Source organism: Cyclospora cayetanensis, unplaced genomic scaffold (assembly GCF_002999335.1).
Source record: "Cyclospora cayetanensis isolate NF1_C8 unplaced genomic scaffold, CcayRef3 CcayRef3_contig_175, whole genome shotgun sequence".
Taxonomy (NCBI): domain Eukaryota; phylum Apicomplexa; class Conoidasida; order Eucoccidiorida; family Eimeriidae; genus Cyclospora; species Cyclospora cayetanensis.
The window spans coordinates 38,943-61,048 of NW_020312120.1; the positions used below are offsets into that span (position 1 = coordinate 38,943).

Sequence of the window (22,106 nt, forward strand, 5' to 3'; positions counted from 1 at the left end):
TTCCTGGCTCTGAGTTGAGCGAAAGTGCTTTTTTTGCTTGCTTCCGTGAGGGGGCGCTCGTACAAAACTACAGGATTACACGAAAGACGCACCCAGAGAAGCTTAGAGAGTTGACGGCACAGATGAGCCGATTGGAACGCCTTCGCCTTTGTTCTTTGATATGAACACATCGCTCCCTTCTTGGCTCTCACAGCGGCAGGGACCTCCATGGAAGGGGTCGCATCGCTGATGGCTGAAACTAGGAGCTGAGAGATTTCCCCGTTGTTGTTTCGGCTGCAAAAGCTGCAGAATTTCACGACAGTAGGTACACCTCAAGAGGAACAAACATGTTGACTGCCTGACGGCCATAGTTGCTGGTATTGGGTAAGGTGGTTTCGGGGTAGGAAGATGGTGGCTGGGAACGAAATCCTCACGAAACGCCGTCAGGGAAGCGCTAACACTGTTAGACACATTGAGAGGAGTATGTTGGCAGGAATTAGTTTTGCGAGCAAATTTGTACAAATCCCTCCTTGAGAAGCCGTGTCCATCAAAAGGGAACCAGTGTGCATCCCTCGCTAAAGACGAACACCTCTTCGCATGCTTCATAAATGCGACCCTTTCAGATATTTCAAAATACTGCTTCAGATCCCTTTGCCAAATTCACCACGAAGCCATGCGTGCCTTCTGCACACCGAGTCCTTCTTAGATTTGGGAAGGCAAATAATTGGAGAGGGACCGTCCTTGCATCGTTAACTCATGCAGTGTCTGTCAAACACTCTTGCAGGAAGCGACGCGCTGCTTGTTCTGCAGCTGCTTCGAGAATCAGCTTGCTTCTCGCATTTCCCACTGCCTATAGGACAGCATTTGAGGCTTCAACAGGCAAGGCAGCAGTGGCAAAAGGCTGGGTGAGGCTAGCAGTATCACTGATTTTATTGTGCTGCCTTGCAGGGCGCTCAACATCACTCCTGCCTGCACGCGGGGACCTGTGCTAGCACGCCGACACATACACACACTCATGTAGAAGCAGGTGATCCAAATTCGCTGCTTCTGCTTGTCCTGCTGCGAGTGCCGCTGGTGCGCGCCTTTGCAATGACAACTAGCACAAAAGCACCCACCCGCCGCAACTCGAAGAACGGTGGAGACATCACGAGCAGCCCTTGCAAAAAAGCACAAGCGAGTAGAGGCAGCAGCGACTTCGCCGCCGGCCTGCACTACGGATACCAGAGTATGTATTCTGCCTTCAGGCCGTTGAGCCCTGCTTCAAAATAGTCTTCTACAACAAGGCTATACAGGCGGAGGTTCTGCACAAACCCCTTCTTGTGCAGGTTTTCATACGCTTTTGAGCTCGACGAGAAGAATTTTCGAAGGGGGTGGTCCTGTGTGGGAGCATGCTTAATCACAGCTTTTGACACAGAGTCACCTCCTGTGCCGCTGCCCTTTCTGCGGGCACGCCGCAAAGTTTGTGAGGGGGAAGCACGCGGTCCGGAAGCCAAACTCCGCATCAGTGACAGTTCCAGGCTGAGCAGTCAGATAAGGAGCGAAGTGAGAAGCCTCACATGTTTGGAAGTCAGGGGAAGCACCAGTAACAGCAGCAGCAGCTGCTGTTGTTGTTGCTGGCGGGTGCTGCATCGCCAGTTGCTGCATCGCCGCGAGGCGCCGGACTCTGCTGCCACCAGTAGAAAGGCGAGACTGCTAATAAGCCCGGAAATTACTGCAAAGCGCACCGATATTTCAATATGCCAGCAAACAGGAGCAGTGTTTGCCAGCCCGTAGCGGAGTCGTGCTGACGCGAAATGGCACGGGGGCAGGGGGTCGTCTGAGGTTCTCAAGTGTCTCGATGATCCGAAATAACGGCTTCTGTAAAGAAAGCCGAAATACGAGAGAAAAGACATAAACCTGCGCTTGAGTATAGAGGAGGCTGCAGACGCGGAGGCGCCAAACTGCGGCGGCCAGTGGTCAGTTGACGCATAGAGAAACGACAAGGGGCCGATACAAGAGGAACGTAGCTCTCTGTCGAGGGAATCAAGCAGTCGTGTAGTCCATATGTGGCTATTGCCGGCGCTGATGCCGCTGCAGTTGCAATACCAGCCGAGGATCCAGTGCAATCGCCACCGTACTGCCGTCCTGCGAATCAGCTGCCGATGACAAAAGTCAGCGTTCCTTTACCCCTAATGTGTATAAATGCCGTAAGCCCTGCACCTAAGCTTCGACTTATCAAGTTGGGGCCTGAAGCTTTAATCTTTTTATTAAAAAAGAAGCTTGGAGCCGCACGGGCGGGGCTCAGTGCGTCATGCGCTGGCGTTTTGAAACGTCTGCCATTTTATGCTACTGATGAGCCCCCTGAAGCTAGAAGCAGGCTACCGGCAACAGGAAGTGCGTGTGTGCCCTTTGTCTTGCGCAATGACAGAGGCGCATGGGGTTCTTCTGTGTATCACGGTGTCTCTAGCGTTGCGGTAGGGTGCGTCAAGGCTCACGCTACCCGCAGCCACCCGTAGGGCTCTAGTCAGCCTCTAGGCAATAGGAAGCGTCACAAATGAATTCCTGATGCGCATTTCGATAAATTCGGTTAGTACGCCTCCTCCGATTCGGGGGCCCAACCTAGGCTGTACGGCTGAGGGTTAAGAATCTGAACCGTGTGTACCCAAATGGAAAGTCGTCACGTCTTCAGCTCTTCGAGCATCAAGGTGGAACAGGGACACCCAGATGCACAAACACGTGGGTTTTCCTGGCAATTAGAGGGCGCCCGAAGAAAAGTGGAATGACCCCATTGGCCGTTTGCGGCATACAACCCTGCGCTGGAGACTCCCACAGCCTCTTTAGTGGTGAGAGGAGATGAAGACGTGAGTTTGCGAGGGAAATACAACGGAGGAAATCCGAGGAACCGGAAAGCCCTTCAGAGCCGGAGAGGAACCTTCCGAGGGGTACATAGCACACTGCTCCCCGCTGGGGCTCCTCTACCCTTGTGTAGACATTCAAGTTTTCTAGCACTGTTTGTAGCCATATCACTGATGAAGCACTCATATATCTAGCCGCAGATCCAGCGGGCTAGGTAGGCAGCTCGCCACGAAAGGTGGCCTCCAGGCTCGTGGTGCAACGGCAAAAGTTGAATAAAAACCACTTTACAGCACTTTACACTTCGAAACCCAGAGCATCAAAAGGTTACAACAACAAACGATGTGAGGAGGGGAAAATCATGGGTTACTCCTCCGATTCCCACATCTCGAGAGGCTTTGGCTGCTGCTCTTGCTGCTGCTGCTCATGTTGCGCACCCATTTTTTCTCTGAGGAGGTCCTTTGCTGAATACGGTGTCTTTATGACAACTGAAAAGCCAGCGTCCAACAACGCATGCAACCTGCTGCTGTTGGTGCCGCTGCTTGCATTATCGTCGGCAGCTTCTTCGGACGGGGGTTCGCTTGTTCCCTCGGCCGCAGCGGCGACTGGCTGCTGCTGCGACAGCTCAACCTGCCGCTGCTGCCGCAATCGCATTTTCCAGTACTCCATTTCTTGCTGCAGTAGAGCACCAGCAACAACGTCCACGTATTCATACACCCCACATCGTGTCCAGGCATAGAACTCACCGGCATGAAGCGAAACCCGGCGGTAGCCAGGTCGGATGCAGCAGCAGCAAGGCCCAACACAGCAGCCAGATTTGCATGCAGCAGCAACAAGCAATTTACCAGCAGCTTGATCACTCGCTGCCTCCCTTTTTCAGCGTGTCTCTCCGGCAAACCCGCAGCGACAGCCTCTGGAGAGTAGACCATGGACGCGGGCTCGTGCTGCTGGTGAGCCTCCTTCTGCGCGGAATCCTCGTCGTGGCGCTGCTGTCTTCTTAGAAAGTCGTCGAAGAAGGCATTCCAGCTGCTTTCTAACTCGCGTTTTGTGTTCTCTTTAAATTCTGCAGCAGCAGCAACGCTCAGCAGCATTCGATGCTGGCAAAGAAGCACTGCAGGCAACGCTCAACCGCGCCTCGGCAGACTTCGCCGAGGTAAAACAGCAGCGTCTCTTTTGTAGCGATTTTCGCAGCGGAACGCTGAATGGCAACTAGGATACCAAGTCAGTGGTGACAGCCAAGGCAATCAGGGCAGCATAAGCGAGTGCAGCAAGTTTCGCAGTGCCGGCAGAAGAGAGCAGCAAGAGCAGCAGCAAAGCACGACAGAGAAAGGCGGCAACCCATCAATTTTCGTCTGCAAACCTTCAAACTCGGCTGCCTTTTGTGAGTCGGGCTCTGGCATTGGGGGCACCGCGTCAGCCGGCAGATTCTTCATCTTAAGATCATTCATGACGCCGCGTATCCTGCGGTATGAGCAGAAAACACCAGCAGAAAAGGAAAACTGAGACCACCGCACTGTTGCGCAACGCGCGAGACGCTGCTGAGGTTTATTAGGCTTTCAAGGCGTCTGTCTGCTTTACGTGTCCGAGAAGGCGTCTGCAATCTTTGAGACGGCTGTCTCCTTTGGTAGCGCAAACGGCTCGGAGGGTCCAAATGCATCAGAAAAATCGCCGCCCCCAAGGCCTCGCAGCTCTGTGGCAATTCGCAGCAACTCCTGTAGCAAGCAGCAGCAGCCGAAGCAGAAGCAGTCCGCGCAGTCGCATCAACCCTACCCCCACGGATGCACCAAACGCCTCCTTTTACCAGGCAGCGAAGCCGTAGGCAAAACAAAGGTCCATAAAGAGACTGAAAAAAACGGGTATAAAAACAGGCTCTTAACACGTTTAGCTCTGCCGTATCCCCCGTGCTTCCCTGTATGCGCAGCAGACAGCAACAAGGGCGGCATGCAGGCCACACGAAGGAACAGCAGCTGTGTTCGTTGTACGCAAGCAAGAGTGCCTCACTATGCGAGGTCTGTCATTCTTTTCTTTGACTGCGTCTGCGAGCAGTCTCCGTTCGCCCCCCACGCTCAGAAGGAGTTGCTGCTGCTGCTGCAACTGTTGCAGGACAGTAGCTGCAGCTTCTGCCGCAGTCAGTCCCAACAATTCCCAACCTACGGGCAAGCCATCCGCTGCTGCCGCTGCTGCTGCTGCTGCTGCGGAGGGGGAGGGGACGGCTCCTGATGCTGCTTCTGCTGCAGCGACAGCCCCCGGCAAAAGGGTTTGCTGCTGTCGCAGCCACTGCAGCTGATGCAGCTCGCGCGGCTCGAGGAAGGCCTCCGCTTCGGTGGTGTCTGCCTGTTCCGTCTCGCCGCTGCTGAAGCTGCTAAATCTGCCGTCAAGCCCAACATATTCCGGCTGCTCTTGCTGCTGCTGCCTCTCCAAGAGTGGGCAGCACTCGAGGGCCGCTTGCACCAGCTGATGCACATGCTTTCTGTACATCCGTTCTGCGGCAACAGCACCGACGCAGGCCAAAAGTCGTATGTGCACCCACCAAGGCACGCAGTTTAAAAGACTCTAAAAAATCAGCATCACCTCCAAAGCTTGTAGGCATTGGGGAAAGGGGAACAAATGAGAACTCACGCTTCCTCTCCTTGATAGTCTTGTCCAGTTCCTCGGCTCCGCCCGCGCAGAGAGACACCCAAAGGGGTCGCAGCAACTGCAGCACGCGCACAAGCCGAAAGCGAGAAAAAATCTTTCGCTTCTACTTGCTGCACGCTGACACCAAGGCAGAGGGACGCCGGTTGTGCTTAGCGTTTAGGGTTCGGCAGTACGTGTTGCAGAGGCCCTTGGAGCCGAAGAATATCTCCCAAGCAAATGAAATCCAAGGCAACTCCGAGATCTTTGGTCTCCTCCATCACCGCCCTTAGAGCTCCCGCAATCTGCAAAAATATTTTCGAGCAAACGCGAGATCCTACTATGCCTGAAATCCTTGAATCGTCAAATGGGGGCTGCGCAACCGCTGAAGGACTAGGCGTCCCTCGAAGCGCGCCAGTTCGGCTCAGAAACACGAAGCTGGATGCCCTCAAGACTTCCTGCTGCTGCACCTGCTGGAAGGTAGACAAGAGTTCACGGTGTACGTACAGCTATAGTTCGTACCTCTCTGGGGTTTGAGCGGAAGCCGTAGACGATGAGTTGTTGCAGATCCGCCACAACGCCTAAAGACCACTTCCCAGCCGCCCTCCCCAAGACAACTTTCCGGAGAGTTGCTGCCAGTAGAGCTACGCTGCTGCTGCTGCTGCTGTTGCTGCTGTTGCTGCGGGGTAACTGCAGATGGGGGGCGAGACACCGCAACAGCCAGAGGGAAGGCGATAAGGCAACGTAGGGAGACCGCGCGAGCTGTCGGTACACCCCAATGAAGCCCTTCGGTGCTGCCCCTGCTGCGCCCGGCAACAGAGGACGCATATCTATGGCTCCTTCCTCTGTAATTTCTGCTGCTGCTACTGCTGCTGCTGCAGAGGGGGGTGGTGCTCTGGCCACACACAGAGAAGCTGCCGCAGCGGCGGCAGCAGTAGCGTCCTCCGATGCCTTGCCCAACTCCTTTTTCTGATGCTGCAGCTGGATAAGCATTGAGGCCAAAGGAGCCAAGGATGCACCTGCCGAAGAATGCCGCTGCTGCCGCCCTGCTGCTGCTTTTGCTGCTTTTGCTGCTGCTGCTTCTGCAGCAGCAGGGTCTGCAGTACTCTTTAGGTCGAGAGACAGCAGCAGCCGATTGAGAAAGACCTAAGCAGCACGTTCGTTGGCAGTGTTTCCGCAATACAAGAAGGATCGGAAGAAACGCCCTCGAGCCTCAAGAGGGGCCTCGAAGACAGACAGACAGACAGACAGCGCGATGCCAGGGGGGGAGCGGCGGCTGCTTACCTCTCGATACGCAGCACGCGTCTGGCGCTTGAAGGATTGCAGCACGTATGCTGCAGCAGCTGCAGTAGCAGCTGCAACAGCAGCCGCAGCCCCTGCTGCCGCAGCAGCTGCTGCAGATTTGCCGCGAAGCGCTGTCACGAGGCGTCGAGTCACTTCAGCAGCAGCAGCAGCCGCAGCCGATGTCGCCGCTGGCAGCGTTGCTGCGTGGCGTCTCTCCAATCCTCTTGAGAGTCTCCTGCAGAAATCGATGCAGCAAACATACGGTGAGAAGCAAGATGCTACTCGCGCACGATGACAAGCAGGCCTTATTAGAGTTGGGGGCTTGCTTGCAGCGCAGACATCCATCACCTACCGGGGTGTCGAGTATCGCAGGGCTGCAAGCTCCTGCTTGCTGCTACTACTACTGTTGCTGCCCCTGCCGCCAGTCCTACTGCTGCCGTTTAACCCCCCACGATGCCCCCTTCCATCGCACCAAGCAGTGCTGCTGCCGCTGCCTACCGCTGTACTCAAGAAGGAGAGTTCGCGTCTGCTGTAGCTACTACTACTGCTACTACTGCTACTTCTGCTACTACTGCTACTACTGCTACTTCTGCTACTACTGCTACTACTGCTACTTCTGCCACTACTGCTACTACTGCTACTACTGCTACTTCTGCTACTGCTTGCAGCAGCAGAAGCAGCAGTAGCAGTAGGAGCTACAGCAGACGTAACTGAACCCTGATCCCCCAGCTGTCTTGGCAGCACGCATCTGCTGCTCCTGTTGCTGCTGCTGGGGCTCCTCCTGAGGCTTCCGCTACAGATTGGCGGCCTGGGGCTCACAAGCAAAGCCAGCTCGCTAGAAAGACGGTTCCTGCTCGTGCACAGCCTCTGTGCGTATGGCGCTATGTGGAGTCCGTCAGCGTTGCTGACTACGCAGAGTTGGAGCAGACAGACCAGCTGCAGGAGCAGAGGCGCTCGAAGACGCGAGTTGCGTTCCTGCATGCCGCTGTACAAGACAGATCTCTACTCCTGTCGCATGGGGGCTATACGGCCGCTGGGGATGGCTGCCTCGGCAGCCTCGACTGCAAACGCTGCCAAGGCAGCTCGTGCAACCCCAGCAGCATCAGCGGTGCTCTGTTGGCTGTGGCTGCTGCTGCAGGGTGCCTCCTCTCTGCTGCTGCGTGGCGCGCGATACGCAGCGAGAGAGCTGCAGGGTCTTTTGCCGCGTGCTGCTGCTGCAGGAAGGGTAGCAAGACGCCTCCTGCTGAAGCTTGCGAGTCGCCTCGGAGCGTTGGCAACAATCCGCCTCAAGATACACACAGAGGCTGTAGACCCCTCTTTTAAAGCTAGAAAAGCGCGAGAAAATGCGGCCTGCCGTGTGTGTGTGTGCGTGTGCGTGTGTGTGTGCAGGCAGTGCTCGCGGTGCTGCGATCGTAGCCTTAATCTCCGTGGTAAAGAGAGAGCAGTCTCCAAACCTTGGTGCCAAGGCTGCACTGCCCTACGCCTCCTCCTAACACACCGCGAATTTACGGAAGCGTTGTAGAATTACTGCTGCAAAAAACGCAGCGTCTTTTTGCAGCAGGAGCCGCTTAAAAAAATAACAGGGGGGCAGGAACGCACGCGCTATGACAGCCGGCCGCTGGGGCTGCTGCCGACCCGACCCCACAGGTACCTACTCTCTCTCTTTATTTCTCTCTTTCTCTTGATTTTCTCGCTCTTTCCGTTCGTTCTTTCGCTCTCTTTCTCTACGCCTTGAGCGCAACACGCGTGGCATGGAGGCGCGACAACACCGCATCCGTATCGATCCAGAGGTTCGAAGCAGCCGATGGTTCTCAAGCACCACGCGAATTGCTCTATCTCGAAGGCGGTACAGGGGCGTACAAGCTCCGAGGTGCATAGCAGCATTCACCGCCGAGGGCGAGAGGGAGGGGTGCTAGTAGGTTGCAGCTAACGCGAGAGGCATACGAGCATGCATGCGTGAGCAGCAAACGGGTGATGTCTGGCCAGCAGTGGCAGGGAATACGGCGGCAACGCGAGCAGCAAGCGCGCTGTGGAAGCTTCCTTCCTGCGGATAGGCGATAAAAACGGCACCACAGGCAGCCGAGGAGGCAGCTGCAGGGAGAGGAACGAGAGCTCCCTTCAACTCCTTAGAGGAGCTCGACACGCAGCTGACGGACTAAGGAGCAGGAAAAAAAGGATCCAGGAGCCACAGGCAATGCAGCAACAGTAATCAGCAACTGCAATGCATTGCCAGCTTTACGCCACTCAGTCTTTGACTGCCGCTGCGCACGGTGCGCAGCGGCAGCACCAGCTTCCTCACAGCTACAGCTACAGCAACAACAAGAGCAGCGAAATCCCGAGGGATGACGGATGCAGTTCCAACCGAAGTAAATACACTCAATAGTCAACTGCAGCAGCAACCATGGGCCTCGATTCTCTGCGCCGTCGCTTTATTGATTTGTATCGTGTATTGGGTGTACACCCCACGGCAGCAGATGCAGAAATCAAGAGGAAGTTTGTTGATGCAGCAAAGGCCTCTCATCCTGATTGTACGTCCACTCTAAGAGCTCCTGTAACTGCTTTTGTTGTTGCAGTTTTTGTTATTGCTGCTTTTGCTGTTGCAGTTTTTGCTGATGCTGATGTTGCAGCTCTGCTCACCGCCTTTCTGGTGGCTTCGTAGGTTTGCTTGGGGCCCCTGAGATGCTGCCGCCTGTCCCGTTGGTTGCGACTCATCTTTTTGCTGCAGGTGGGGGAGACGCTTCCAGATTTCAAGCTGTCTCTGAGGCTTATAGAATTCTAAACACGCAGCGTGCAGCCTACGACGCCCTCTACAGAGCTCGCACCGGCAGCGACCCCAGCGGCCTAGGAAAGTTTCCGCAGTCTGCTTTCAACAGAAGACACGATACCTTCGACTACGGGGGGGAAGACTGGAGAAGCTTTCTGCGCATGCAGCAGCAACGGCAGGAGCAGGAGCAGTATGACTGGTTCGACGAGGGGCACTCTCACGAGGACGAAGGGAGGTGAGTAAGGCCAGGCAGCAACAGCAGTCGCAGACCTCCCCCTCCGTTCCTTTCGCTCAAGACGCCACTGTAGCCTCAGTGACGGCTTGCCGGCCGATCCCAGTTCGTGGATGCTGTGGCTGCTACTGCTGCAGTTCCTGGAAGCCTCCACGTTATTCGGGGTCACCCCGTCGTGCGCAGACTAAACAGAGCCGCAGCGCAAAGGCTGCGGCTGCTGCTGCTCGGGCTGCAGCCGCAAGAGAAGCAGCAGCAGCAGCTGCTGCTGCTGCAAGCGCGAGTGCAAGCGCAAAGTCGGGCAGCGGCAGCAAGGCCTCACGCGGCGGGCAGAAGCAACGGCAGTGGCGCTTTGTAGATGTATTCGTAGTCGAGGAGGACGGCAAGAAAAGAACCGACAGCAGAAGTAGCAGCGAGACTCGGCAGAAAAGAGGGAAGGATAAGGAAAAGCATAGATCATCACCAGCAGCAGCGGCTGCTGCTGGTGCCACCACCGCTACGAGCGCTTCCTCCGGTGCCCCGACAGCAGACACTCGAACTGCGGAGGCCGCAAACGCTGCTTCAGCGGCAGCTTCATGCGCCTTCTTCTTCGAGACTGATGACGAAAGTGACTCAGAGAAGAAGGGTGACCAGCAACAACAAGAGCAGCAGCAACAACAAGAGCAGCAGCAGCAAGACGAGCAGCAGCAAGAGCAACAACAACAAGAGCAGCAGCAACAAGTGCAGCGTGAATCGGACACGCAAGACCGTGACGACGCTGAAGATTTTCAATTTGAACGCCAGAGCTCCCGCCAGAGCAGCAAACAAGGCAGCAATGAGAATGGCAGTAGGCGCAACAGCAGAAGAGGCAGTAGCACAGCTAGCAGCGACGAGAGTAACAGGACACCTATTTATACGATTGCATCGCTGCCAGTGAGTGCAGATTGGCTGCCTGCCATGAGTTTGAGCAGAAAGGGTGGTAACCGGATTGAGCCTGTCCTCTTCCTTCAGCACAAGGCTGTGAAACGCTGGTGAGCTGCACATGTTTGCTGCCGGTGCTGGACACACGCTTCTATTGGCCTTTGATTTGGCAGTTTTCGTCGTGCTCGAGATTTCCTGCTGCTTCTGTATTTGCGGCTGCCATTGCCGAGTGCAGCTTGGGCAGGACTCCTGCGTGGGTGGTGTGTGGCGTGGCTGCATATTTTTGACGAATAGGCGCAGCGCAGCCTACGTGCGCATGTGTATTGTGTGTTTGCATGGCTTTTTAGGCTTGATTTGTTCGGCGACAGGAGACGGCAGTACGGCATATTTGAGAGCGGTCTTCTTCGCTTCCTTGCCTCACCTGCTAAACCTAAGCGGCCCCCTCGAAGGGCAGCGGCGAGGCCTGCGTAGCGGGCAACACCTGTGTGGCGTGTGGGGTGGAGGGGTGGGGTGGGGTTGTTGCCGCGTTGGCGAGCGCCCAGAAGGCTGGCCTCCCTTAAGCGGTTTGTGTAGACAACGTTTGGCTACCAGCACGGGCAGCGTCTCGAAAGCCTTGTGTTGGATCCCCACCTTTTAGACTGCGGAGGGTTCAAACCTGGGAACTCGTGTAATTTTTTCTCGCAGAGGAGGAGCACCAGGACGAGCGATGCCTTGTAGTACGTATGCTCTGAGGTTTGCGACTAGGAGCCACCCCGCAAAGAAAAGAGGAGGCTTCGTGCTGCTGCTGCTTTTGCTGCTGCTAACTGCCGTCGAGCAGCAGCACAAACGGCCGCAGCACTTCCTGCAGCGTGTCTGGCAAGACAGCCTTCTCGCTGCTGCTCGCGCTGTCGTCCTTCCTCTCGCTGCTGCCTCGCGGAAGCAACCCGACTGGGGTAGGTGCTGTCGCTGCAGTGGCTGCTGCGAGAGCGGCAGCAGCATCTGCCCACCGCGATTCCCGCAGCACTCGAACGGCCTGCCGTAGCTTTTTCTGCGGCAGCTTGTGCAGTGGCTGCTGCTGCTGCTGCACCAAGGGCTGGACGAAAAAGCAGTAAAGAGCTCCTGCAGCGCAACGCACTCCTTGTGTAGGAATGCCGTACAATGCCTCGCCTCCGCTGCTGCTGCTCGTGCTGCTGCTGCTCGTGCTGCTGCTGCTGTTTCTGAGGGCCGCTGCCTCTGCGCCCTCGAGAAGAGCCCATCCCTCAATCTCCAAGAAAAGCAGCAACAACTTCTGTAGCTTTCGTCCCTGACGCTCGTGCTGCTGCTGCTGCTGCTGCCAGAGAATGGCGGTATTAAGAAGAGCAGTTCCGGCAGGACTGCCGCACTCTCCTGCTGCTCGTGTTGCTGCTGCTTCGACATCGTACTGCTGCAGCGCGCGCCGCAGCAGCAGCAGCAGCCCGTCCAAAAGTGCTTGCTGCTGCTGCTGTTGCTGCTCCCGTTGTTGCTGCTCTTGCTGCTCTTGCTGCTGCTGCTTTTGTTGCTGTTGCAGGCAGAGCAGGCCCACAAGGTCTGCAAGCAGCCACCAGCAGCAGCACCAAGTGCTTTGTGTTTCTGCCCCTGCGGGGGGGAGCCCTACGGCAGCAAATCCGCTTTTTGCTGTTGCGGCTTCCTGCGTATCCCCCGTGGTAAGAACGTGGAGCAACGCACTTGCTGCTTCAGCGAGAACCTCCCGTTGCTGCTGCTGCGGTTCGCGCGTCGCTGCAGCCAGGGCGTCCTCGCGCCGTCGCATGTTCACCAGAGCGCTCTCAAAGGCAGCAGCAGCAGCAGCAGCAGCACTAATGCTCGCTTCTGCTGCAGCGGCGGACAGAAGAGGCTCACGAGGGGCAGTGTATGCCCAGAGTGTCTCGGCTGCAGCTTGCTGGAGCAGCTCTTCGTCTTCGTCCTCGGCAGCACTAAGGCGCGTCATGCGTCTAGGGTCCCTTCGAGGGCAAAGAACAAGTCTGTCACTCTTGTATTGAAGGAGCTGCTGCATGTGCTGCGGCAAAAGCACCGCCTCCTTCCAGCTGCGCAGCACGTGCGCTAATGCCGCCCTTGAGTCACCGCCGCTGCTGCTGTTGCTGCTGCTGCTGCTGTTGCGGTGGCTGCATAAAACAGCAGACAGTATCAAAGTAGCCGCACTCCGGGAGCAGGCGTCCTCGTCAGCGACTATCAGAACGGAACCTGCACTTGTCTTGCATGCATTACTGCTGCTGCTGCATGTGCTGTTAAAGTTGTTGTCACGGTCAATAAGACCAAGCCTCTGCAGCACCTGCCACGCCGCCTCGCGCGGCTCAATGGCGTAGCGCAACAGCGCAACTGCAGCAGTCGGAGAAGCCGCAGAGCCTGCGGCAGCCAAGGGTGTCCACACTGAAGGTTCTTCTACAGAAGCTCTACTGCCACTAATGCTGCTGCTGGTGAAGCTGGAGCCTAAGCCGGCCGTCGAGAGGTCAACAATGTGCGAAATCTGCAATCGCATTCGCACGCCGCTGCTGCGTGCATGCAGCGGCTTTCCGGCAAAGAGCCCAAGAAACGGAACGATTGCATTATCGCTACTGCTCGCTGCAGCAGCTGCTGCTGTTGCTGCTGCTGTTGCTGCTTCTGCCGTCGCTGCATGCCCTGCCGAAGGAACCCTGAGGATCTGCTGAGGATAGCTCATCAGTGCTGCCGCTGCTGCTGCATGCATGCTCAGGCCTGCTGCTGCTTCTGCTGCACTGCTGAGACACATGAAAGGGTAGTCCGCAGCGAAGCCTGAGAACCCTCCTGCGAGGCGTCGCTGCTCGATCAGACAATGCCGCTGCACTGCAGACAGGAACCGCTGTAAGCCTGTGCTGCTGCAGCGAGCCTCTTCACCTGAAAGGAAGCGATTTGTCGCTTCTTCGTCTTGAGCATACGCCACGACGCGCAGACGCGGCTGCTGTTGGGGCTTTCGCATGTCCACCTGCGGCAGCTGCGACGGCAGCAGCTTCTGCAGCTGTTGCACATGGACTGCCTGAGCTATGTGGCTCGCCTCATAGTCAGAGGCACTGCGGAGATCTAAAAGGAGCAACAGCTCCTGCTGCTGCGGCTGCCGCACTTGTCCAGAACCTTGCTGCAGCAGCTGCTGCAGCAAGGGCTGCTGCAGAGGCTTCTGCGTCTGCAACAAATTGAAGGCAGCCGCTTGGCTGCAGCGAATCCACTGTGGTGCAAGATGCGCTGCATCAACACTGGCAGCGTCGATCCTGGCACTTGCCTGATGAGCATCGCCGGCAGCAACCCCCTGCTGTTGCTGTTGCCGTTGCTCCCTACGCGCCTTGCGAGCCTCCAAAAGCAGAGCTGAGAAATCAATAGGCTTGATGGCATCCATTCGCTCTAATTCTTGCAGTAGGCGCTGCCGTTCAGGCTGTTGCCCCAACCGTCGCGGCTCATGAGCGACGCTCTGCTTCGGGTGCTGCTCTCGTTGCGGTTGTTGTTGTCGTAACTGCTGTTATAACTGCAAGTATTGCTGGTGGTCTAACTGCTGTTATGGCCGTGGGTCTTACTGCTGTTTCGCTGCAGTAGTTGCTGCTGAACCTGCTGCTGTAATTACTGCCACAGACCTGCTCACAGCACTTTGGTGGCTTTGGCACTGTGCCGGCTGCAGCTGCACACCGTAGCTATGAGGAAGAACAACTCGCGCGCCTAGTTTTCCAGCTTTTGCAGCTTCGCTTGCCGCATGCAGCAACAGAAGCTGCGAAGGTCTGGGGCGGCACCAACGGCACTGCCTTGCGAGGAACCGCGGTCGGTAGCTGTCGGCAGCAGCAACAGCAGTGACAACACAGGAAACCCTCATTTATTTGTAGAATAACTTCTCTGGTGAGTGTCTTACGGGGCCTGCAGACGCACTGCGGCTGCGACTGCAGTGAGACATTGACGGCTGCTCTCGCGGCGAGCCGCCCTGTAAAGTCGTTCCGGAGCAGCACCAAAACAGGCCACATTGTGGTTTCCATCCTAATTTTCTGATCCTTGCAACAGTTTTTCCTGCCTTGCGAGTTGCTGCCACTAGTTCCATGTGAAACCTTGATGCCAGAGCTTTAGCATCAGCACCAGCAGAGGCGCAGCGACAGTTGCACTAGGTCCATCAGCAAACGCAGTGCTGCAAAGCACCTTAGCAGCAGGGTCGTTGTGTTGTGTTAACGTCATACAGAGTGACAACACCGACTGCAGAAACGCGGCCTGGAGCGGCACCGACTGCAGCACAATCGATTGCAGCAGCACCAACTGCAGCGGCAGCTGTGGGGAAGTGCTGCCAGAGAATATCTCTCTCTGCTCCACACTAGGTTGTACATTGGGCTCTAAGAAGCGGGCACAGCAGCCACAGCATCACCAAAAGGGCAGGGGCTGCAAGAGGAGCGAACTTCCTGTGTGTCCTGTAATGAGTTCCCCTTTCTGACGATACTGCGTTGGCGGCTGTCAGTGACAAGGGCGGCATGAGCTGAAACAGTCGCTACCTAGATTTCATGAAGAGGAGCAGAAGCAACAACTCTTGTACATGAGCGAAGTGCTGCTCCGATGCAGTCAGAAGTCAGAGGGCCAGTTGCTAATTAATATTCGGCAGAGCGCGGGGCCGAGCGCTCTCTAAGCCTTTCTTTTGCATGCAGAGAGCAGTTTGGTACAATTGGGAAGCCGTTGCTGCTGTTGGTCTCGCTGCTGCTTTATGACCTCGCTTACTGCGTTTGCTGTTGGTCGGTAGTGTTGCCCTGTGCAGCAATGCCACAGAACGAGGGTGCTGCGACTGCGGGGGCGAGGATGCCGTCCTCTGAATGCTTAAAAGAATAAGATCTTTTTAAGCGTTCGAGTGCATGCGACGGGGCGCTCTTGTAGCATGACGGGAACTCTTAAGGAGGGCTCCATGCACGCTTGGGAACATGAGGGCTTTAAGCTCCTCCCAACTCCTTAAGAGCATCCTCGGTGTAGTTTGGCAAGTTAGAGGCGTCTCACGTAGGAGCCGCGCCTTAAGAGAGAGGATGAGCCAGCGTGCAGCTACAGAGCTACAGCGTTTTGTACCTGAGGCGTTTAACCTACGCATGAGGGAAAAGGCGCCCGCCCCAGCAATGCCCTCAAGAACAAAGGCCTGCAATCGTGTCCGGAGTTCTGCATTTGAGACCTACGGCAAGGGGTTATCGAGTTTGTGTATGCCGCAGAACTTCTTGGGGGGAACCTTGTAGAGAAGTGCAGGTCATACAGCGTGGGAAAAGGCACGTCTTTTAGCAGTACGTGGGCAGTGGTTCGCTTCTTGGCATCTAGCGACAGCAAGAAGCAGCCCTACAAGGTGCGTTCCTGCAGCTGCTGCCCAGTTAGAGCCTGTGAATAACTCCTCCTTATAGGGAAAGGGGGTACTGTGAATAACTGCAGCGCATAACAGCTACTGCTCCTCTCGCTTGTCGACAGTGTCCCAGGAAGAGGAGCCACAGCGGGCCTCGGAGGTTGACTGCATGGTAAGTCGCCTTCGATCTGGCATTGGACTGCTATTTCAGGTGCATTGCACACACAGCAATGGCGCCGAGGCTGCACGTGTTCTGTGTGCAAGGCGGTGGTTCGGGTGTATAGGGGTGCGCCTCGTGTTGCAGCCATACCCAGCTCATGCGCTTGCACACCCACTCTTTGCCTCGCGAATCCGCAGTTTCAACGACTTGCTATTCAAATCGGCCGGTGACTGCTGAATTGCGCCCTATCCGTTCAGGGTCAAGAACTTGTGTAGGGCGCGCGCCCTATAGGGCGAGCCTCAAGAGCATGCGGGGAAGGGCGAATAAAGGTACACACGGGGTAGAGATTTTTGCGGCTACTGTGAAGCATAGCTTCTCTAGGGAGTACACTTTGCCACTCGCTGAGTGCACCCGCACTCCGAGGCGCACCGATTCATGGTTTGGGCCTACAGCGTGTACATGCGCGTACGCGTTTTACGTTGCATAGGCTGAAGCAGCACTAAAATTTGGGTGTTTTGAAAATGGATTGCATGCAAGAAGGGGGAGGTGGCGAATCACGTGTTTTTGGAAAGGTGTTCAAAGGCCGTCCCCTTGCCTTTTGAGCAAGAGGAGCAGCGCCTGTGCGTTTGCTTGTGGCACTGTGGCTGTACACCCCTCCTGCCTAGAGCCGTCGAACTTGGATTTTAGTTGAGAACGCTAGCGAATACGGAGCGTGTTTCCTCGAGGAACGCCTCTTGCTGGGCGCCGAGCTGTTCTGCTGAGGGCAAGATTTCGCCTAGATTTGGGAAGAGGGCCTCAAGGAGAGCTCTCAGCTGTTGCAGCAGGCGAAGACCCAAGTTGTCCTGCGCTTCGTAGAGGGTCCACTGGCGTCTGGCGATGTCTTTCACAGACTCGAGGTCTGCAGATGCGAGGCCTCCGTCGGTGGCCAGTGTTTGGAGTGCAGAGAGCTTCTCCTTCAGGATCGACTGCTTTTGGAAGATGTCGCGCAGTGCAGAGGTGATGTTCCGGGCTTCGGCGTCCTCTGCGGGGGGGAGTATCATGCCCTCCACCGCCTTGAGCAGCTCGGCAAGAGGAGCGAGTAGAGTGCTGAGCGAATCGGCTGGAGGTGGCAATTGCGGGTTTTCGAAGATGCTGCCCAATTCCTTCAGAAAGGATTCGAGTCCTTCAGCAGACAAGTCGAGGGGTGGCATTGCTGGAAGAGAAATGCTGACTCCAGGGGGAGCTGGTGCGGAGGCGTTGGAACTAGTTGCGGCGGCAAAGGCCGCAGTCAACGAGAGCATACACCAGGGAACCATTTCCTTCGGCAGCGCAAGCCGGGGGAGGACAAATCGAGTTGAAATAAGGGGCTTGAAAACAAAACAAATGAAACAAAAATAGGCAGAGAGCTTTGAAGTGACGCTTCACACAGAGCTGCGCGCTTAATCGGCATTCGCTCTGTCTCACGGCGCGCACGGGGAGCTAGAGGGAGTCGGCAGGGGTCTTCTATTAGCTAAGGTGTACATGTGGTCTTGCCTGTCTCTCCTAAACGCTCTAAACTTGCTTCAGCCGAGACATCATGCAAATTAGGGTATTTTATTTATCGATATTAAATAGGTCGTATCCTCAACGCAGACCCTATTTCATTCCACCCGAGGCCTGCGACTGTCAGCAGGGACCCTCCCTCCTAGCACACAGACTCTGAATTGCCCTTTAGGTCTATCCATACGAATGCAAAAACAGCTACGCACAAAATGACAAAAAAGCACACTCAAACACAAACGTACGAACACACGGAGCGTCTCCCACAGCACATGCCCTCCCTGGCCGTTGGCGTTCCATTTCGATGGCCACCGTTTCTTTTCCTGAAACTCCCAGTGTGGCGTCCTTCGCAATTCGTATGTATGCGTGTGTGTGTGAATTTGTGTGCACAAACACGAGCGCACAGAATGGAGAGCACGCGCGTCTGCGTAAACCGTCAGCCCTCCTTCCCCTTGTCTGCAACCCCATGTGCCCTGCTACACCCTTTAATGTCCCTTAACCTGGTGATCTTCGCTGCCTAAAAGCCCCTTTTTAGGCCCTTGTAAAACCTTGGGCTCCTGCCTCTACCTCTGCCCAGACCCCTGGTTCGATCCGGCTCTGTGACAAGTCACCTATAGAACCGGTCGGCTATCGTAAAAGCAACAGAGCCCTATAAGGCAGACATGGAGGCACTGAATGGACCTGCGAGCCCCGGCCGCACGCGAAAGGGTCCTCTGTCTCAGTCCATGCGCCTCAATGGGGATATAATGAAGTATCGCCACTCTATGTTCTTTTTTGGTAAACCGAGCTAAAAAGTCTACGTTCCCCTCATAGGGAGGCACAGCCAAATAACCCTTGTTGCTATTCTGCCGAGGGGCATGTGTGTGCTAACGGTCCTCGGAAAAACGATTTTTTTGGCAGTCCTCTCTGCGCTTACTGGGTGCAGCTAGCCACAAAGTTGCCTCCAATGATCTTACGACATGTCCGCACTCAAAATACCGCGGTTCCCAGGAGATCTGTGTAGCAAAACGCTTGTTTTCTGTATTTGAATTCAGTGTTCCTCAGAAACAAAGCCTTCTTGCTACCACCGTCTACTGCAAGGAGTTCACGAGCTTTTCGCCGCGCGGCTCGCCGGGCTGAAGCTCCCAGATTAGAGCAAAAACATAGGAGAAACGGCACGATGGCGAAGCAGAATGGGGAGAGACCTATGGCCTGATAAATCGCGATACACCATAAAACGCAGTACATTTGACGGTACTACGAAAGAAGGGGCGATTTGGGCACTGCCTTTGGCACTGCTGTTGCATCATAGAGCGTTGTGACAGCCGCGCTGATTGGGTCGGTTTCCCTCAGGAAACCTAGAAGAGCACACTTCTGCAGCTGGAGCCTGCCTTTTTTAGGGAGGCAGCGCATGCTGGAGGTCGGACACGGCACGAGCAACAAAGCAAAAGCATCAACGGCAGCACCAGCTCACGCAGCTGTGGTTACCGCCACACCCCATGTGGCCCCTAGACAATTCTGTCACAATACCTGCACAAGGTGTGTGTAACGAAGTAAGCATACATGTGTGGAGATATGTGTAGGTGTAGGTGTATAAACATGTGGGGAAAGTATGGAAGCAAGGAGGTGTGTTGTTTCTGTGTGCACGGGAGTACGCGCGAGAACACACGGCTGCTGCTGCACCAGCTGTGTGTGATTCTGCAGTATATTGAAACAGACCCCATTTATAATATATATATAATCGCCGCCGCCTTCATGGGCACTCTCTGAAGTGGCGAGGCCTATGAAGGCGAGAGCTTCCGTTCCTGCTGCTCAGTGCAAATGGATGCCATTGTGCCTATTTCTCCGGAGGTGTGCATAATGGTACTGCCACAGGTCACGACAGCGCTATCAAAGCTCATTTTAGAGCAGCGAGTGGCGTCCTGTGGACATAAACCGGAACCAGTACCAGCGCCGGCTTGGGAGGCGTGAGAACAGAAAGAGGGATGCATGTGCGCCATGGATCCTGCATTGCATATCAGAGACAACTCCAGCTCATTTTGACGTTGCGCGTCCGCCGGAGCAGGAGCCCTGTTGCTGCACAGCGAAATGTCACACACACACGTACATACATACATAAATATACATAAATATGTGTGTATGTGCATGTGCATATATACATTTACATCTGCCGATATATATGTATATATACACATACACGTATATACACACACATGCACATGTACACATACCTGTACACATACATATACACATATACGCATATATATATATATACACGCATACAGACATACACATACAGATAACATACACATAAGTACACACATACATGTACAGTTACAGATACACACGTATACACATACATACGCATGCATATTTACATACACATGTACTTATGTATACGTACATGTATACACACACACATACATACATATACACATACATATATATATGTATATATACAAATTTACTCATGGACAACCCCCATACAGAGACACACGTGCAACAGTAAGCCTACACCCCAGACGTTTGCGCTTCCGCGGACTCTTAGGTGAATACATGCATGAGGAGCATCGGGAGCACCGGCATCAGCAAAGCTCGAAGTGTAGCACGTGAAAGAGGGGAGGTGACACCAGCAGAAGGGGCAGCAGAGGCAGACGCTATCCGTGGCAGTCGGGAGCACCAGCCGTATCACATCAGCAGCGCGCACAAGAAGTCGCCTGGCCACGGTTTCTTCGCGTCCGGAAAATCCTTTTTGTGAGTGTCTCGCGGCTGTCTAACCCCGTTAAGGGCGTTTTTGCAGCAGTCACTGCCCATCTTGGATGTGCTAGTCCTCCGTAAGCAGCCACACACGGAGCCACTCCTCCGCGCAAAAGAAGGGAGACGTGACCTCCCTGTTTCAAGGCTGCTGCGGGGGAAGCCTCCCGTGCCAGGCGCACTGCTGGCTCCTCTGTCGCTGCTGCTGCTCTCGCGCGTTGCTGGGGGAGGGAGGAATTGACTCAGCAGCTCGAAGCCTCTCTTCCCACACGGCAGCCCGTGCTGCGGTGTAGCGGCAAACGGCTTTCCGACAGACCCTGCGAAGGCACGACCCCAAGAGTTGCAGCGCCGCTTCAGCCGCCTCAGACGAAGTCAAGAAGTGCTCTAATGCCACCTTCGTGACTTCTTGGCCGCTCTTGGCAAACCCCACTAGAGAGGGAGTGCCTCCGCTGCTGATGCTGCAACTAGCCGCAGCGTGCTCAACACGCGGTGAAAACAAGCTGCGGCATCTGCAGTTGACGAGGCACCCATAAAGCTTCTTTCTGCCGCTATACTCGCTTTGTGCGGCCATAGTCGACAAACTGCCCTCCTATTATTCCGCGGCGCTGCATGTGCTGCCGCCGCTGCGCAGGCCCGTTGCACTAGCGACGGTCCTCGCAGAAGCAGCAGCGGCAGCAGTAGGATTACTCGAGGCAGCAATGTCTATTAAGCCATTGTTTTTGTCTTTTGTCCGTAAAGCGGCGCGTGCGACGCCCTCCGAGACACTGAAGCACCTGCAGAGCAGGTTCGCGGCGGGTGCTGCAGGTAAAGGCAGCTGCTCGTCCTGACGCGAAGGCTTTCCCCGCTGGATCGGCGGCTCCAACAGCTTCAGCTGTAGCATCTGTACGCAGCGCGGTGGCTGCGGCGCTCCTGTCGCAGAGACAAGCGAAAGAATACCTCTGCGCGCCGCTGCAGGCCTCATGCAGCCGCTGCTAAACCCTGCTCATTTGCAACAGCACATCAGCAACACCAGCCGCCGCACGCGCTGCTTCTGTTGCTTGTACGGGCTGCGGCACTCCCAAGACATCCATCCATGAAGGAGCCTTAACACCCGCTAGGACGAACGCCGTGCGACATGGGCAGCCAGCAGCGCGCGTAGAACCTGCACGGTCTGAGTGCTTCCTCCTGCCATCACAGGCAGCAACAGAACCTCAGCAGCAGCGCTTTGTCACAGATGCGTGAAAGAGGAAGACAACACGCAGGAGCCTACTACGACTTGGGGGAATTCAACGGCTTACACGAACCACCACCGTTTGGCGCGTGCGAACCCTTGCAGCAGTCACTGAAGCGAAGGTAGCAGCAGTGCTGCATTCTCCACACAAAAACAACAACAGCAGCAGCAGCAGCAGCCGCTGAGGCTGTTGCTGTTGCTGCTGTTGCTGCCAAAAATCTGACGAAGCGGGAAAATAGAGTTTCTCGGGCGTCGGTGTCTCAATGCAAAGTGGCAGCAGCAGCGGCGGCCACAGCAGCGCTGCTGCTGCCACCGTGTTGTTCGTTGATGAACCTTCGCAGCAAGTGCAGCAACAACTGTCGGGTGATAGGCTGTATCGGCTGGCTCTTGATGAAGCGGTTCCTGCCGACTTGCCCTCCGCTGCTGGTGCTGCTGCTTCGGCTGGTGCTGCTGCTTCGGCAGCCGCCGCAGCAGCAGCAGATACAGCACCTGAAACTGCCGTTGGCGACTATGATGAGGGGGAAGGGGGAGAGGGAGGAGCAGCCGCAGGCAGTGCTGCAGTGCCCCCTCCCCCCAGCAACCCCAGCA

At 55.7% G+C, this 22,106-nt stretch overlaps 3 protein-coding genes across 3 annotated transcripts; 1 reads left to right on the forward strand and 2 right to left on the reverse strand.

Moving 5' to 3' along the window:
* Window positions 1–829: 829 nt before the first annotated feature.
* Window positions 830–8,988, reverse strand: LOC34617599 (the record flags this gene model as incomplete). The annotated part of the gene is made up of 13 exons (XM_026337300.1): window positions 830–948; window positions 1,062–1,190; window positions 1,315–1,355; window positions 1,573–1,602; window positions 3,215–3,486; window positions 3,657–3,874; window positions 4,172–4,272; window positions 4,390–4,523; window positions 4,813–5,294; window positions 5,431–5,506; window positions 5,622–5,729; window positions 5,947–6,570; window positions 8,965–8,988. Coding segments are annotated over 13 exons (2,358 nt in total), but the record flags the coding sequence as incomplete, so codon positions are not given.
* Window positions 8,989–9,103: 115 nt separating this feature from the next.
* LOC34624270 (AF4/FMR2 family member 4) lies at window positions 9,104–11,874 on the forward strand. Its single transcript, XM_026337301.1, has 4 exons — window positions 9,104–9,236; window positions 9,434–9,707; window positions 9,842–10,711; window positions 11,727–11,874. The coding sequence occupies exons 1-4, from the start codon at window positions 9,110–9,112 to the stop codon at window positions 11,872–11,874; spliced, it is 1,419 nt and encodes a 472-aa protein (XP_026193086.1). The 5' UTR covers window positions 9,104–9,109.
* Window positions 11,875–12,054: 180 nt separating this feature from the next.
* On the reverse strand, window positions 12,055–21,961 carry LOC34624268 (the record flags this gene model as incomplete). Its single annotated transcript, XM_026337297.1, has 3 exons — window positions 12,055–12,095; window positions 16,833–17,267; window positions 21,940–21,961. Coding segments are annotated over 3 exons (498 nt in total), but the record flags the coding sequence as incomplete, so codon positions are not given.
* Between the last annotated feature and the right edge of the window lie 145 nt (window positions 21,962–22,106).